The following is an 18,151-nucleotide window of genomic DNA, read 5'->3' on the forward strand; positions in this document are numbered from 1 at the left end:
AACGCGTTTGCTAGACGAATCCTAGAATCTCTGTCCTCCGCGGTGGGCGGGGCTTCTCTGTGGGCGGGGCCTCCTCCGCGCATGCTCATAACACGTTTGAGAGGAGACGAATCCGAGAATCTCTGTCCTCCGCGGTGGGCGGGGCTTCTCTGTGGGCGGGGCCTCCTCCGCGCATGCTCAGAAGGCGTTTGTGAGGAGAAGTGGGTCGCGGCGGCGGCGGGCTGGTCGTGAGGCCCCGCCTACGGATGGAGGCGCTTCGAGCCGCGGGTCGCGCCGTCCTCCGGAGCCCGAGCCTGGCCCGGCACCGCCTCGGCGTCGCCCGCCTCCGCCGCCCGCGCCCGCAGCGTGAGAGAGGGGAGGGGGGACGGAGAGGCCTTGTTGCTAGGAGACGGGAGAGCAGAGAGCGGGAGGGGGAGGCTGTTGCTAGGCGACGGGGAGGGAGGGAGCGAGCAAGGTGCCCCGCGGGGTCCTAGTGCCGCCCCGATCCTCTCTTCCAGGGCTGCTGGCGGCGGAGGGCCGGGATCCTCTTCCTTCTCCGGTGTTGCTGGAAGGCGGCGTGGGCTTCGCGCTCAAGTACCTGGGCATGACGCTGGTGGGCGAGCCCAAGGGAGAGCAGATGGCCGCCGCCGCCGTGAGGCGCATCCTAGCCATGGTGAGGAAAAGGGGGCGTGGCCAATGGAAATAGGGGCGTGACCAATGGAAATAGGGGGCGTGGCTCTCTCTTCTTAGCCCTGCCCTTGACCCAGTTAGGAAGGGGTCGCCCAGAGGGCATCTAGACTAGCCCCAGGGCCAACTTGGGCCCTCCCTCCAGGTGTTTTGGACTTCAACTCCCACAATTCCAAGTCCAAAACACCTGGAGGGAGGGCCCAAGCTGGCCCAGATCAACCCTAGAGGGCATCTAGACCAACCCCCTGCCCATCCTCTTCTCATCCCCACCCCATTTATTCACCCACCCTTGACTCAGTTAGGAAGGGGTCGCCCAGAGGGCATCTAGACTAGCCCTAGGCCCAACTTGGGCCCTCCCTCCAGGTGTTTTGGACTTCAACTCCCACAATTCCTAGCAGCATAACATTATACTGTAATATTATTGCACCATAACATTATACTATAATATTGTTAGTAATATTGCATTTAATATAAATATATATAATTATATGAGTCGCCTAAGGGCTGAAAAGAGCGGTATACAAATAAAAACATTATACTGTAGTAGTATTAGTAATATTACATTTAATATACATCTATATAATTATAATATATTATTATTATTAGTAGTAGTATATTGTATTACATTATAATATTATCAATATTATATGTATATTACAATAATATTATATTATATTATATTATAATCACAGTGCAGGAGACAAGATGGAACTGCCTTCATGGCCCCGCTCTTCCAATGGCTGCTAAGAATGGTGGGACCCAGTTAGGAAGGGGGTGCCCAGAGGGCATCTAGACTAGCCCTAGCTCCAACCTGGGCCCTCCCTCCAGATGTTTTGGACTTCAACTCCCACAATTCCTAGGAATTGTGGGAGTTGAAGTCCAAAACACCTGGAAGGAGGGCCCAAGTTGGCCTAGGTCAACCCTAGAGGGCATCTAGACCAACCCCCTCCCCATCCTCTTCTTATCCCCACCCCATTTATTCGCCCAGCCCTTGACCCAGTTAGGAAGGGGGCACTCAGAGGGCATCTAGACCAGGCTTGGGCCAACTTAGGCCCTCCAGTTGTTTTGGACTTCAACTCCCACAATTCTTAGCAGCCTAGAGGGCATCTAGAGTGTCATCAGTTGGGAGCCCCACCCCCCAGCACCAACTGCTGCTCTGGAATCAAGATGAACTGTTCCATCTTGTCTCCTGCACTGTACTAATAATATAATATTATATATATATATATATATATATATATATATATAATGTAATACACTATATTAATAATAATGATAATAATAAAAAAAACCCAGTGCGATCAGCACACTGCGTGCAGTGCCTCAAGACCTTGGCCTGCACTTAAACACAATCGGCGCTGACAAAATACCACCTGCCAGCTGCAGAAGGGATCTGCACACATTATTCGCCATTACATCACACAGTCCTAGACACTTGGGAAGTGTCTGGTGTGTGATCCAATACAACAGCCAGCAGAGTGATCTTGTTTGCTGTGGACTCATCTTGTTGTATGAATAAAATAATAATAATATGAATTAAAGAAATAATATAATAATGATAGTAATAATAATAATAATAAGTATTCGAAGTGTGAGCCAATACAACAGCCAGCAGAGTGTCTGCTGTGGCCTAATCTTGTTGTGTTTCAAATAATAATAATAATAATAATAATAATAATAAATTATAATTAGACCACATCTGGAATACTGTGTCCAGTTCTGGGCACCATAATTGAAGGGAGATGTTGACTCTTAGCTGGAATGTGTCCAGAGGAAGAGGGTGACTCAAATGATCAAGGGTCTGAAGAACAAGCCCTATGAGGAGCGGCTGAAAGAGCTGGGCATGTTTAGCCTGAAGAAGAGAAGGCAGAGAGGAGACATGATGAGGGCTAGATATAAATATGTGAGGGGAAGTCATGGGGAGGAGGGAGCAGGCTTGTTTTCTGCTGAACTGAAGAACTGAACTGAAGAAGCCATGGCTTCAAACAACAAGGAAGGAGATTCCATCTGAACATGAGGAAAAACTTCCTGATTGTGAGAGCTGTTCAGCAGTGGAACTCTCTGCCCTGAAGTGTGGTGGAGGCTTCTTATGTGGAGGCTTTTAAACAGAGGCTGGATGGCCATCTGTCAGGGGTGCTTTGAATGCAATATTCCTGCTTCTTGGCAGAAAGAGGTTGGACTGGATGGCCCATGAGGTCTCTTCCAACTCTAGGATTCTAGATTCTATGATTCTATGTATAAATATGTGAGAGGAAGTCCTAGGGAGGAGGGAGCAAGCTTGTTTTCTGCTGTCCTGAAGACTAGAACACAGACTCAAAGGATCAAGGGTCTGGAGAACAAGCCCTATGAGGAGCGGCTGAAAGAGCTGAGCATGTTTAGCCTGAAGAAGAGAAGGCGGAGAGCAGACGTGATGAGGGCCAGATATAAATATGTGAGGGGAAGTCCTAGGGCGGAGGGAACAAGCTTGTTTTCTGCTGACCTAGGCCGCAATGGAACAATGGCTTCAAACTACAGGAAAGGAGATTCCACCTGAATATGAGGAAGAACTTCCTGACTGTGAGAGCCATTCAGCAGTGGAACTCTCTGCCCCGGAGTGTGGTGGAGGCTCCTTCTTTGGAAGCTTTTAAACAGAGGCTGGATGGCCATCTGTCATGCAATTTTCCTGCTTCTTGGCAGAAAGAGGTTGGACTGGATGGCCCAGGAGGTCTCTTCCAATTCTATAATGGTATAGTACAATATAGTAATATATGATACTGATATTGTACTATGCTAACAATATAATATAGGTATATATACCTTGTGAGTCACTCTGAGGCCCCTTCAGGGTGAGTAGGGCAGCACATAAATGTTGTAAATAAATAAATAAATATCAATCTATCAAACAGATTCAAACCACATATCAAACACGAAGTCATGTAGCCTCTGAGCAGGTGCAGAGAGCTTCACTGGCCACTTCACAGGGGCAGTTTGATCACACAGAGCCCCCTGTTCACAGCTTAGCCCCCACTATCCTCCCCACTGCACAGGGAGGGAAGGCGACCCGACTCAACTGCAAGAGAGACCCCTCCCCACTCTCCTGAACCACCGACTTACCTGCCTGGGCCACCTCCCAGAGGTCAAGGGCCACCTGGAAGGCCTGGGCCACCGTCAGGGTCACCGCCTGGGCGTGTTAAGGAAGAGATGGGGAGGGTGGGAATATATTTAATATTACATGTAATATTTCTAATAATATTACAGTAAAGTGGTATAGTACAATATAGTAATCTATAATACTAATATTGTGCAATGGTAATAATATAATATATTGTATTTACATATTATTTGTAAGTCGCTCTGAGTCTCCTTCAGGGTGAGAAAGGCGGTATATAAAGGTTGTAAATAAATACATAAATAAATGAACCCATTGCCCATCATCTTCTTATTCCCCCCTCCCCCAATTAGACCCGCGTGGGGCCCAAGAAGTTCCGGAAGGTGTTGCTGACGGTCTCCCCGCGCGGCCTCTCCCTCCAGGACGCCGAGACGCAGGAGGCCATCGAGAGCATCTCCATCTACAGGTGTGTTGTGGTTTGTTTGGGAGGGGGAGGAGCCAGAGGATATTATTATCTATATAAATAAAAATGTAATGTTTCAGTTCTTGTGGGTTTTTTCGAGCTATATGGCCATGTTCTAGAGGCATTTCTCCTGACGTTTCGCCTGCATCTATGGCAAGCTTCCTCAGAGGGTGACCTCACTACTTCTGAGGAAGCTTGCCATAGATGCAGGCGAAACATCAGGAGAAATGCCTCTAGAACATGGCCATATAGCCCGAAAAAACCCACAAGAACTGAGTGATTCCGGCCATGAAAGCCTTCGACAATACAATGTAATGTTTGTTTGTGGGATTAAAATAACTCTAAAACCACCGGGGCTGGATGAATGCAAAGCTGGGGTGAAAATTGCTGGAAGACACATTAACAACCTCAGATATGCAGATGACACCACCCTGATGGCCGAAAGCGAGGAGGAGCTGAGGAGCCTTCTAATCAAGGTGAAAGAAGAAAGCGCAAAAGCTGGGTTGCAGCTAAACGTCAAAAAAACCAAGATTATGGCAACAAGAATGATTGACAACTGGAAAATAGAGGGAGAAACCGTGGAGGCCGTGACAGGGTTTGTATTTCTAGGTGCAAAGATTACTGCAGACGCAGACTGTGGCCAGGACATCAGAAGACGCTTCCTTCTTGGGAGGAGAGCAATGTCCAGTCTCGATCAAAGAGTGAAGAGTAGAGACATCAGACTGGCAACCAAGATCCATTGCCTAGTCCAAGCCATGGTCTTCCCTGTAGTAACCTATGGATGTGAGAGCTGGACCTTAGGGAAGGCTGAGCGAAGGAAGATCGATGCTTTTGAGCTGTGGTGTTGGAGGAAAGTGCTGAGAGTGCCTTGGACTGCGAGAAGATCCAACCAGTCCATCCTCCAGGAAATAAAGCCTGACTGCTCACTGGAGGGAAAGATACTAGAGACAAAGTTGAAGTACTTTGGCCACATCATGAGGAGACAGGAAAGCCTAGAGAAGACAATTATGTTGGGGAAAGTGGAAGGCAAAAGGAAGAGGGGCCGACCAAGGGCAAGATGGATGGATGGCATCCTTGAAGTGACTGGACTGACCTTGAGGGAGCTGGGGGTGGTAACGGCCGACAGGGAGCTCTGGCGTGGGCTGGTCCATGAGGTCACGAAGAGTCGGAGACGACTGAACGAATGAACAAAACCACCGGACGAATTGACACCAAATTTGGACACAAGACACATACCAGGCCAATGAGTGACCATCACTCATAAAAACACTGAAAGACACAGTAGAAGAGACTTAAAAAGCCAAAAAATAAAAATTACATTACAGTGCATTTGCAAAACCACACAAATATATATGCAAACACACATATATACACAAATATATACACAAATATACACACACAAAGCACATATACACAGACTGGGTCACAGCAAAGCCTGGCAGGGGACAGCTAGTTGTTATTATTATTATTATTATTATTATTATTATTATGTTTGTTTGTGTCCTGCTTTCTCTGTCCATTAGGAGACTCAAAGTGGCTCACAATCAACAGTATTATATCTATCTATATGGGGATTGCAGAATGTTTCTTACAGCCTGGGGCTTGAAAGAGGAATCCCCTGTTGTGCTGTTGTGTGCAAAACCCATGAGCCAATGCTTGCGTGTCTTTGCTGTCAATGCAACCTTGGGCTGCCAGCCTGTGTGAATCCAGGGCAGGAGGCGGCGCCTTCTCTTGGCCTCCTTTGTGATGACAAAACCAGATCATTGCAGATCATATTATTTTAAAAATAAACCAAGTGGTTGTTGGATTCATCAGCAGGTTATGGACCCAGATGTAAGGACAGTAAAGAACAGTTAACCAGATTTCTTTTGCAGATTTCTTTGGTGGGTTTGGATAGCATTGCTTTAACCCAGGCATGGGCCCAGGCTGCCTTTAGCCCTGCAGGCTAATCACCAGCTGCAGCTGCACTAAATCTTGCCAACCAAAAGGTTGACAGTTCGAAACTGGGTCAGGGTGAGCTCCTGGCCTTCAGCCCAGCTCCCCTCCCGCTTAGTGGATTGAAAACAACAATGTGAGATGATGAATAGGAACTAGGCATGGGCAATCCATGGTTCTAAAGTACTGACAAAACTAGAGGGCGCTGGTTCTTTGCTTCTAAAGCAGTGGTTCTCAACTTGGGGTCCCCAGATGTTTTTGGCCTACAACTCCCAGAAATCCCAGCCAATTTACCAGCTGTTAGGATTTCTGGGAGTTGAAGGCCAAAAACATCTGGGGACCCCAGGTTGGGAACCACTGTTCTAAAGTGTTGCTAAAGTTCTGGCGGTGAAAATTTCAGAACTCTAACAAAAATGGCAGCTACTAATTGGTCCTGTCATAAAAAAAAACACCAATAATGAAATAATAATGACATTTTGAAAGTTTTGTTCTGAAATTTTGAAAAGGTAAAGATATAATGATTGTCTCAAAAGAATGACAATATAAAAGAAAACAATCCTCATGTTGGTGGTGGGAATTGTACATGTTTTGTCTGTGCACAATATGTTTTTTTATTTTATTTGAATTTTTATTTTAACAATACAAAAAAAAAAAACCACACATACTGTGCACAGACAAAACATGTACAATTCCCACCACCAACACGAGGATTGTTTTCTTTTACATTTTCATTCTTTTGAGACAATCATTATACATGATTTCCATCCTGTATGCTATATCACATTTGTATCTTATTTCTTATGGCTTGATCTCTGGAATGATTCATAATATATAGAAACATATATTTACGTCCCACCCCGGAGCTTGAGATCAGCTGGGGGGCACTGCTCTCGACCCCACCACTGTCACAAGTGAGGCTGGTGGGGACGAGGAGCAGGGCTTTCTCAGTGGTGGCTCCTCACCTGTGGAACTCACTCCCGGGGGAAATCAGGACATCATCATCCCTCCTCTCCTTCAGTAGGAGGGTGAAGACGTGGCTTTGGGACCACTCCTTCGGGCAATCTGGCAATTAAATCAGATGAATACGACCAGCAGGATTGAAGAAATGGAATTGAGAATGAGATCTTTGAGTTAGTGAACGCTGACCATGTGGGGGGATGATTTGGGTTTGTATGGGGTTTTTATTGATTTTATTGATTTTATATTATGTATGAATTGTTGTTAACTATGAATTTGTAATAATTTTGTATTGATTGTTTTGTGACGCGGGCATCAAATGGTGCCTTGCTTTTGTAAGCCGCCCTGAGTCCCCCCCGGGGTGAGAAGGGCGGGGTATAAGAGCCTGTAATAAATAAATAAACATTTAGAACCATAGTCTTCCCATGCCTAATAGGAACCACATTAAGCGAGGAGATATTCTAGGCACACGTTTTGGAGGAAAGTTTACAAAGAAAGAAAGCTCTTCGGCCAGGAGATGGAGCAACAGCACCCCTCTGTGGATGGAAGCAACCACAGCCTCAAAAATATGCTGAATGATGAGAAAAAGCCTCATATATACACACATACACACACACACACACACACATACACATATACACATAAATACACACCCCTATCTGTTGTCTGTCTTGTCACTGTATAATCGGCATTGAAAGTTTGCTGTATACGTGTTCTGTGATCCACCCAGAGTCCCCTTCGGGGTGAGAAGGGTGGAATATAAGTACTGTAAACAAACAAACAAACAAACTTGGGCCCTCCCTCCAGGTGCTTTGGACTCCAACTCCCACCATTCCTCACAGCCTCAGGCCCTTTCCTTTCCTCCCCCTCAGCCACTTAAGTGGAAAAGGAAAGGGGAAAAGGAAAGGAAAGGGCCAGAGGCTGTGAGGAATGGTGGGAGTTGGAGTCCAAAACACCTGAAAGGAAGGAGGGCCCAAGTTGGCCCTTTTTTTGGACCCTTGCAAACCCAGCTCTAGGCATGTCCTCCAGAGAAAGGGATGCAGTGTTTCAGGCTATGGTTTTTGGAGATTGTGCAGTGGGTGTAACCCAGTAACACAATGCACAGTTTGCAACACAAAGATGCAAAAAAAACAAAACCAGAAATGTACTAGGTTCTTGTGGGTTTTTTCGGGCTATAGAGCCATGTTCTAGAGGCATTCTCTCCTGACGTTTCGCCTGCATCTATGGCAAGCATCCTCAGAGGTTGTGAGGTCTGTTGAAAATAGGAAAAATGGGTTTATATATCTGTGGAATGGCTGGGGTGGGGCAAGGAGCTCTTCCCTGCTGGAGCCAGGTGGGAATGTTTAGCTGATCACCTTCATTAGCATTTGAAGGCCTGCCTGAGCCTGGGAAAATCTGTTGCTGGGAGGTGTTAATCTGTGCCTGGTTTTTTCCTCTCTGTTGTTTAGCTGTTATAATTTTAGAGTTTTTTAATACTGGTAGCCAGATTTTGTTCATTGGCACAGATTAACACCTCCCAGCAACAGATTTTCCCAGGCTCAGGCAGGCCTTCAAATGCTAATGAAGGTGATCAGCTAAACATTCACACCTAACTGCAGCAGGGAAGAGCTCCTTGCCCCACCCCAGCCATTCCACAGATATATAAACCCATTGTCCTAATTCCAACAGACCTCACAACCTCTGAGGATGCTTGCCATAGATGCAGGCGAAACGTCAGGAGAAATGCCTCTAGAACATGGCTCTATAGCCCGAAAAAACCCACAAGAACCTAGTGATTCCAGCCATGAAAGCCTTCGACAATACACAGAAATGTACTCTTTGAGTATTCAGAGTGGTGGCTTCAAAACATGTTTATTTAATTTATTTTATTTATTTAGACCATTTCTACCCCGAGGGGGGACTCAGGGCGGCTAACACAGGCAACAATTCCATGCCAACAGTATCAAAACAACAATATAAAACAGCAATATAAAATCCATTACATAACAATTAAACTGTGATATTAATTAAAATTACATAATCACATAGAACGAATCACATAATCCCAGGTCATAAACCGTTTCCAATTTTCAAACAATCGTATGGTCCGCGTTCAGTGCCTAAAGTGCTGCTAAAGTGCCCACTAGCCAAAGGCCTGGCTCCAAAACCACGTCTTTAGTTTTTTCCTAAAAGTAAGGAGGGAGGACGCCGATCTAATCTCGCTGGGGAGCGAATTCCGTAAGCGGGGGGTCACCACTGAGAAGGCCCTGTCCCTTGTTCCCACCAGACGCGTTTGGGACGCTGGTGGGACCGAGAGCAGGGCCTCCCCAGTAGATCTTAAATTACGAGGTGGAACATAGAGAGAGATACGTTCGGATAAGTAAGCTGGGCCGGAGCCGTATAGTAATCATAATCAGCAGTCACCATTTCTTCTGAGATGCATTGCACTCACATACATACAGTCCAAAGAGTTCAAAGACATGAATCTTCCAACGCTTCTTGAATGAAGCTGACCCAGTTCTACCCCTCTGGGAGTCGCCCAAATTAATCAGCTTTGATTACCCAGCCTGTGGTTGCAATTAACCCGGGTGTGTTTTTTCTTAACACACACACCTGCACACCTGGTAGCGATCCCACTGTAACTTACCCGTATACCTTAACAAAGGTCACTCCTGATTGTGTCAATCACTGGCTGCACTTTGAAGCATGTTGGGGGAGAATTAGGGGCACCTTGACCTCTTTCTTTGCCCTGTGACCCCTGGGTGACCCCTCCACAATATTTGCCTCCCCCCCTCCATTTGCAGGATCTCCTATTGCACGACGGACAAGCTTTGAAGCCCTTTTTTGGGGGGGGGGATTAGGGGCACCTTGACCCCTCTTTCTACCTTGTGACCCCAGGGTGACCCCTCCCCAATATTTGCCTCCCCCCCCCTTCCATTTGCAGGATCTCGTATTGCACGACGGACAAGCTGTAGCTGCTCTTTGAAGCCCTTTTGGGGGTGAGGAGGATTAGGGGCACCTTGACCCCTCTTTCTACCTTGTGACCCCAGGGTGACCCCTCCCCAATATTTGCCTCCCCCCCCTTCCATTTGCAGGATCTCCTATTGCACGACGGACAAGCTACAGAACAAGGTCTTTGCCTACGTGGCCCAAAATCCCCGGAGTGGGGCCCTGGAGTGCCACGCCTTCCTCTCCCCCAAGAAGAAGGTGGTAAGCGGACCCTCCCGCAGAGCCACCCCCACCCAAAGGGGCTGGGGGTTTCCCCTGCTGTCCGTCTGTTGTGGGGAGGGATAGAGGGGCACCCCCTTCCTCCCCCTTTGCATCCCCACCCTCCCCATCTCTTCCTTGACAGGCCCAGGCAGTGACCCTGACGGTGGCCCAGGCCTTCCAGGTGGCCCTTGACCTTTGGGAAGCGGCCCAGGCTGGTAAGTCGGTGGGTCAGGAGAGTGGGGAGGGGTCTCCTTCCCTCCCTGTGCGGTGGGGAGGATAGTGGGGGCCAAGCTGTGAATGGGGGGCTCTGTGTGATTGGACTGCCCCTATGAAGTGGCCAGTGAAGCTCTCTGCACCTGCTCAGACGCTACATGACTTTGCGCTTGATATGTGGTTTGAATCTGTTTGACAGATTGATATTTATTTATTTATTCATTTACAACATTTATATGCTGCCCGAAGGGGCCTCAGAGCGGCTGACAAGATATATATACCTATTTTATATTGTTAGCATAGTACAATATCAGTATTATATATTACTATATTGTACTATACCATTTCAAGGTATAGTCCTTGAAGTGACTGGACTGACCTTGAAGGAGCTGGGGGTGGTGATGGCCGACATGAGGTCACGAAGAGTCGGAGACGACTGAACGAATGAACAACAACAACAACAACTATACCATTATATTGTAATATTATTAGTAATATTACATGTGATATAAAATATATACCATATATACTCGAGTATAAGCCGACCCGAAAATAAGCCGAGGCACCTAATTTTACCACAAAAAACTAGAGAAACGGATTGACTCGAGTATAAGCCGAGGGTGGGAAATGCAACAGCTACTGGTAAATTCCAAAATAAAAATAGATACCAATAAAATTGCATTAATTGAGGCATCGGTAAGTTAAATGTTTTTGAATAAAACTGTAAGTTAAGATAAGTCTGTCCTCTGATTAAAGCATTATTCTAACCTTCTTCAGTATAAATGTGTTTACATATCCTTCCAATAATGATAGAGTAAAATAATAAATGTAATAATAACAATAATAAAGAATAAAATAATAAATGTAATAATAATAGAACTGGAACTGGACAATGCTTGGTAATAATGAGACACTAATGATGTTGTTTTTACTGCTTTTGTGATGTTTTATACTGTTTAATGTTTTTAATCTATATTATGTTTTATGTACACTGATTTGTTGGAAACCGCCTTGAGTCGCTGATTGGCTGAGAAAGGCGGTATACAAATACAGTAAATAAATAAATAAATAAACAATAGAGTAAAATGATTAATGTAATAATAATAATAATAATAATAATAATAGAGTAAAATAATAAAAAACCTTGATTCAGGTATAAGCTGAGGGAGACTTTTTCAGCCTAAAAAAAGGACTGAAAAACTAGGCTTATACTCGAGTATATACAGTAATTCTATCGTATTATTCTTATTGTGAGACTGTAGGATCTGTATAGCAATATTAAATAACCACTCACAAGCCGGTTTTGCTTTGAAATGGATATATTGCTTGTACCTCTTCAGCAAAGAAAGACACTACTGACTTTCCCCCACCACTACTTCCTTTTATACACTTTTCCTGCCCATCTCCCCCTCTTCTCACTTTCCTTATTAAAGCTTGTTGCTTTACAAGTTCCAATGCAAGGTTTCCAGCGCCCTCGGCTGGCTTCAAAATGTCACAGAGAGAGAATTGAGGCAACCAGGATGATTCAGTCAGGATGTCACAGAGGGAATTTGTGATGTCTTATATTATATTGCATTACATTATAATATTGTAAATATTATATGTATATACAATATATGATATTGTATTATTAGCCTAGCAGAGGAGACACGGTGAAACTATCTTCCTGGCCCCCTCTCTCTTCACTAGAGCAACCGTTGGTGCCGGGGAGAGGGGCTCCCCACTGATGACTTAGGCAGGAAACAATAAAATATGTGTTTTAATTGCTTATATGTTTAGATTGTTTATATTTTTATGAGAAGAGGTGTTTTATCGTTTACCTGTGCGGCACTGAATTTTTGCTGGATTTATAAGCTGCCTGGAGACATGAAGTAAATAATAAATAATAATATAATAAGTAGATAAATAAATAACTACAGGAGAGGCCAGAGCCTGTTCTCCTTCCTCAGGGCGTTCTCCCCATTGCAGGTTCCAGGGGAGACGAGGAGGAGGAGGAGGAAGGGGTTGCGCTGCAACGGGAGAACTCTCTGGTGCTGTGTTCCTCGGAAGGCGCCTGCTGCCGGCCCTCCGGGAGCCCCCCTTTCAAGACCAACTTCGAGGTACGTGACCCCACCCCCCAAGGAAGGTGGGTCTGCATTTGGGGGATAGGGATGGTGGGAGGCCATTACTGAGGAGTAATGAGACTTTCTGCACCGGAACTGTGGCGGAGCTGGCTGGTCAAAAGGTCTAATCAAAAGGTCATGGGTTTGAAGCCAGTCCGGGTCAGAGTGAGCTTCCGACCAATTTGTGTAGCTTGCTGTTGACCTTTGCACCCGAAAGACAGTTGCGTCTGTCAAGTAGGAAAATTAGGTACCACTAACGCTAATTTATGACGCCATAAAAATCTCCAGCAAGCATGCAAAGAGTGAGGAAGTACTTCATCAGTGTCACAAATGGACGGTGAAGCGACAGCTCCCCCGGTGGCCGGAATACCCTCATCAAAAAGCTGGAATGTTAAATAGCCTCTGTGTGTCTGTCTATATATGTTGTGTGTCTATGGCATTGAATGTTTGCATTGTACATTGTAATCCGCCCTGAGTCCCCTGCGGGGTGAGGAGAAGGGCGGAATATACATACTGTCAATAAATAAACAAAATAATAAATTTTGTGGCGTTAGGAGGAGGAGGAAGACGATGACGAGGACGACGAGGAAGAAGGCGACCTCAACGACAACCTCTCCAGGTGGGCCTCAGAGTAGTAAGCATGTGGGTGCTCTGGGGAAGGGGTTCACTGGCCACAATGGGTTGTTGTTGTTGTTGATGTCTGGGTGCTCTGGGGAAGGGGTTCACTGGCCACAATGGGTTGTTGTTGTTGTTGTTGTTGATGTCTGGTTGCTCTGGGGAAGGGGTTCAGTGGCCACAATGGGTTGTTGTTGTTGATGTCTGGGTGCTCTGGGGAAGGGGTTCACTGGCCAAAATGGGTTGTTGTTGTTGATGTCTGGGTGCTCTGGGGAAGGGGTTCACTGGCCACAATGGGTTGTTGTTGTTGTTGTTGTTGATGTCTGGGTGCTCTGGGGAAGGGGTTCACTGGCCACAATGGGCTGTTGTTGTTGATGTTATTGTTGTTGTTGTTGTTGTTGGGGAGCCTTTCTTTCTCTTTCTTTCTGCTGCTGCTCTGACTGGGCTCTTTTTTCTGCCGCAAGCTGCTTGGAGGAGGGGGTTTGCCCCACCGCAGGTAAAGAGGGACCCCAGACCCACTCCTCCCTCTTGGGTTTGGTTTGCTGGAGGGAGGGGGGCAAGGGGGGGCACCTCTCCTCTTCCTCCCGCTCCTCCCTCGCCTGTTGTGTCTTTCAGGTGGGGGCCACCTGGCCTTCAGTGGCGGCTCCCCGTCTACCCGCTTCCCGCCATCCTTGGGGGCCTGGAGCTGCAGCCCCCCCAGCAGCTGCCTGCCTCCCGGGACCCTCTTCTGAGGCCGGCTCCGCCCCCCTTTTGGCACTTCCACAATTTGGCCCCCTCCCACCAGCCATCCCCATGCTCCCCCCAGGTTCCCCTTTGTCCTCCCATTTCCCCAACACAAGGGTCTTAACCCCCTTGACTCCGCCCCCAATGACTGGTGGGGGGCAGCAATCTCTCAGTGGGAGGGGGCTCTTCCTGCAGAGGGAGGACTCTCAGATTCCAGCCAAGCCCCCTCCCACCAACTCTACTCTAATTTTGGGGGGTGGGCCTTTCTTCTTCCATCCCAACCACCACTTGAGGCTTTGGTGGAAAGCCCCCCACCACAACGCCCCCCAAAAGCCCCTCATCACTGCCAAAACTCAGCTTTGTAGCAGAAAAATAGTTTTTCATGTCCTTTTCTAAAAGGGGAATAAATGGTTTCTACTGTTGTATGTCGGCTCCTGACTTCATTGTGGTCGCCTCATGGGATTTGGGAAGTGGGGGGACTATCTGGGGAGGGGGCTTCCTCTGGGACAGCAATATGACCTCTCTTGCCCCACCTCCCCCCAAGAGAAGGGGTTCCCCAATGTTTGCTATGATTGGCAGATGCCAAGTTGGAAGGGACCCCCAAGGGCCATCCAGCCCACCTTGCTACTTTGTGCCAGGCAAGGAGGCCCCATTCAAACCCTCTCGACAGATGGCCATCCAGACTCCGCTTCAAAACCTCCAGAGAGCAAATAAGGGCTTCATATTGCAAACAATAGGAATAACTGACTGTAAGAAGAGCTGTTCAGCGGTGGAACTCTCTGCCTCAAGACTCCAGTGGAGCAAGCACAGGCAAACTATGGCCCTCCAGGTGTTTTGGACTCCAACTCCCACAATTCCTAGCATAATCGTGGAAGTTGAAGTCCAAAACACCTGGAGGGCCCAAGCCTGGTCTAGATACCCTCTGGGTGACCTCTTCCTAACTGGGTCAAGGCCTGGGTGAATAAATAGGGTGGGGATAAGAAGAGGATGTGGATGGGGGTTGGTCTAGATGACCTCTAGGGTTGGTTTGGGCCAACTTGGGCCCTCCAGGTGTTTTGGACTCCAACTCCCACAATTCTTAGCAGCTAAAGTTTGCCCGTGCCTGCATTGGAGGCTCCTCCTTTGAAGATTTTTAACAGAGGCTGGATGGCCATCTATCAGGAGTGCTTTGATAGAGCTTTTCCTGCATATTTGTTTGTTTATTTACTATATTTTTTGCCCTGGAGGGGACTCAGAGTGGCTTCCACACTGACAATAATACAATGCCATACAAACGTAAACAAAGGCAGGTTGGGGTTGGACTAGATGGCACTTGGGGTCCCTTCCAATGCTGGCTGGATGGCCATCTATCAGGAGTGCTTTGAGAGAGCTTTTCCTGCATATTTCTTTCTTTATTTACTATATATTTTTGCCCTGAAGGGGACTCAGAGTGGCTTCCACACTGGCAATAATACAATGCCATACAAACGTAAACAAAGGCTGGTTGGGGTTGGACTAGATGGCACTTAGGGTCCCTTCCAACGCTGGCTGGATGGCCATCTATCGGGAGTGCTTTGATAGAGCTTTCCCTGCATATTTGTTTATTTATTTACTATATTTTTTTGCCCTGAAGGGGACTCAGAGTGGCAATAATACAATGCCATGCAAACGTAAACAAAGGCAGGTTGGGGTTGGACTAGATGGCACTTGGGGTCCCTTCTAACGCTGGCTGGATGGCCATCTATCGGGAGTGCTTTGATAGAGCTTTCCCTGCATATTTGTTTATTTATTTACTATATTTTTTTGCCCTGAAGGGGACTCAGAGTGGCAATAATACAATGCCATGCAAACGTAAACAAAGGCAGGTTGGGGTTGGACTAGATGGCACTTGGGGTCCCTTCTAACGCTGGCTGGATGGCCATCTATCGGGAGTGCTTTGATAGAGCTTTCCCTGCATATTTGTTTGTTTATTTACTATATTTTTTTGCCCTGAAGGGGACTCAGAGTGGCAATAATACAATGCCATGCAAACGTAAACAAAGGCAGGTTGGGGTTGGACTAGATGGCACTTGGGGTCCCTTCTAACGCTGGCTGGATGGCCATCTATCGGGAGTGCTTTGATAGAGCTTTCCCTGCATATTTGTTTATTTATTTACTATATTTTTTTGCCCTGAAGGGGACTCAGAGTGGCAATAATTCAATGCCATTACAAACGTAAACAAAGGCAGGTTGGGGTTGGACTAGATGGCACTTGGGGTCCCTTCTAACGCTGGCTGGATGGCCATCTATCGGGAGTGCTTTGATAGAGCTTTCCCTGCATATTTGTTTATTTATTTACTATATTTTTTTGCCCTGAAGGGGACTCAGAGTGGCAATAATACAATGCCATGCAAACGTAAACAAAGGCAGGTTGGGGTTGGACTAGATGGCACTTGGGGTCCCTTCTAACGCTGGCTGGATGGCCATCTATCGGGAGTGCTTTGATAGAGCTTTCCCTGCATATTTGTTTATTTATTTACTATATTTTTTTGCCCTGAAGGGGACTCAGAGTGGCAATAATACAATGCCATGCAAACGTAAACAAAGGCAGGTTGGGGTTGGACTAGATGGCACTTGGGGTCCCTTCTAACGCTGGCTGGATGGCCATCTATCGGGAGTGCTTTGATAGAGCTTTCCCTGCATATTTGTTTGTTTATTTACTATATTTTTTTGCCCTGAAGGGGACTCAGAGTGGCAATAATACAATGCCATGCAAACGTAAACAAAGGCAGGTTGGGGTTGGACTAGATGGCACTTGGGGTCCCTTCTAACGCTGGCTGGATGGCCATCTATCGGGAGTGCTTTGATAGAGCTTTCCCTGCATATTTGTTTATTTATTTACTATATTTTTTTGCCCTGAAGGGGACTCAGAGTGGCAATAATTCAATGCCATTACAAACGTAAACAAAGGCAGGTTGGGGTTGGACTAGATGGCACTTGGGGTCCCTTCTAACGCTGGCTGGATGGCCATCTATCGGGAGTGCTTTGATAGAGCTTTCCCTGCATATTTGTTTATTTATTTACTATATTTTTTTGCCCTGAAGGGGACTCAGAGTGGCAATAATACAATGCCATGCAAACGTAAACAAAGGCAGGTTGGGGTTGGACTAGATGGCACTTGGGGTCCCTTCTAACGCTGGCTGGATGGCCATCTATCGGGAGTGCTTTGATAGAGCTTTCCCTGCATATTTGTTTATTTATTTACTATATTTTTTTGCCCTGAAGGGGACTCAGAGTGGCAATAATACAATGCCATGCAAACGTAAACAAAGGCAGGTTGGGGTTGGACTAGATGGCACTTGGGGTCCCTTCTAACGCTGGCTGGATGGCCATCTATCGGGAGTGCTTTGATAGAGCTTTCCCTGCATATTTGTTTGTTTATTTACTATATTTTTTTGCCCTGAAGGGGACTCAGAGTGGCAATAATACAATGCCATGCAAACGTAAACAAAGGCAGGTTGGGGTTGGACTAGATGGCACTTGGGGTCCCTTCTAACGCTGGCTGGATGGCCATCTATCGGGAGTGCTTTGATAGAGCTTTCCCTGCATATTTGTTTATTTATTTACTATATTTTTTTGCCCTGAAGGGGACTCAGAGTGGCAATAATTCAATGCCATTACAAACGTAAACAAAGGCAGGTTGGGGTTGGACTAGATGGCACTTGGGGTCCCTTCTAACGCTGGCTGGATGGCCATCTATCGGGAGTGCTTTGATAGAGCTTTCCCTGCATATTTGTTTATTTATTTACTATATTTTTTTGCCCTGAAGGGGACTCAGAGTGGCAATAATACAATGCCATGCAAACGTAAACAAAGGCAGGTTGGGGTTGGACTAGATGGCACTTGGGGTCCCTTCTAACGCTGGCTGGATGGCCATCTATCGGGAGTGCTTTGATAGAGCTTTCCCTGCATATTTGTTTATTTATTTACTATATTTTTTTGCCCTGAAGGGGACTCAGTGGCTTCCACACTGGCAATAATTCAATGCCATACAAACGTAAACAAAGGCAGGTTGGGGTTGGACTAGATGGCACTTGGGGTCCCTTCTAACGCTGGCTGGATGGCCATCTATCGGGAGTGCTTTGATAGAGCTTTCCCTGCATATTTGTTTATTTATTTACTATATTTTTTTGCCCTGAAGGGGACTCAGTGGCTTCCACACTGGCAATAATTCAATGCCAT

The 18,151-nt window shown here is 46.6% G+C and overlaps 1 protein-coding gene across 3 annotated transcripts; it reads left to right on the plus strand.

The window, feature by feature from the left end:
- Positions 1-115: 115 nt before the first annotated feature.
- LOC132761744 (low density lipoprotein receptor adapter protein 1-like) lies at positions 116-14,376 on the plus strand. 3 transcript variants are annotated; one of them, XM_067470047.1, is made up of 8 exons: positions 116-345; positions 498-652; positions 4,108-4,220; positions 10,184-10,298; positions 10,441-10,513; positions 12,480-13,232; positions 13,693-13,724; positions 13,844-14,376. In XM_067470047.1, the coding sequence occupies exons 1-6, from the start codon at positions 246-248 to the stop codon at positions 12,680-12,682; spliced, it is 759 nt and encodes a 252-aa protein (XP_067326148.1). In that variant the 5' UTR covers positions 116-245; the 3' UTR covers positions 12,683-13,232; positions 13,693-13,724; positions 13,844-14,376. The 3 variants fall into 3 exon arrangements, with proteins under 3 accessions (XP_067326148.1, XP_067326133.1, XP_067326182.1); XM_067470032.1 differs by having other exon boundaries at positions 13,693-14,376; XM_067470081.1 differs by lacking the exon at positions 13,693-13,724.
- Positions 14,377-18,151: the final 3,775 nt, after the last annotated feature.

This window comes from Anolis sagrei, chromosome 1, assembly GCF_037176765.1.
Source record: "Anolis sagrei isolate rAnoSag1 chromosome 1, rAnoSag1.mat, whole genome shotgun sequence".
NCBI classification, from domain to species: Eukaryota; Metazoa; Chordata; class Lepidosauria; order Squamata; family Dactyloidae; genus Anolis; species Anolis sagrei.

Excerpts from the sequence above, each read along its gene's own strand:
- LOC132761744 (XM_067470032.1), top strand. The coding sequence starts at position 246 with ATGGAGGCGCTTCGAGCCGCGGGTCGCGCCGTCCTCCGGAGCCCGAGC. Across the intron at positions 4,221-10,183 it reads GAGAGCATCTCCATCTACAG|GATCTCCTATTGCACGACGG; the intron begins GTGTGTTGTGGT and ends TTCCATTTGCAG. Across the intron at positions 10,299-10,440 it reads TCTCCCCCAAGAAGAAGGTG|GCCCAGGCAGTGACCCTGAC; the intron begins GTAAGCGGACCC and ends CTTCCTTGACAG.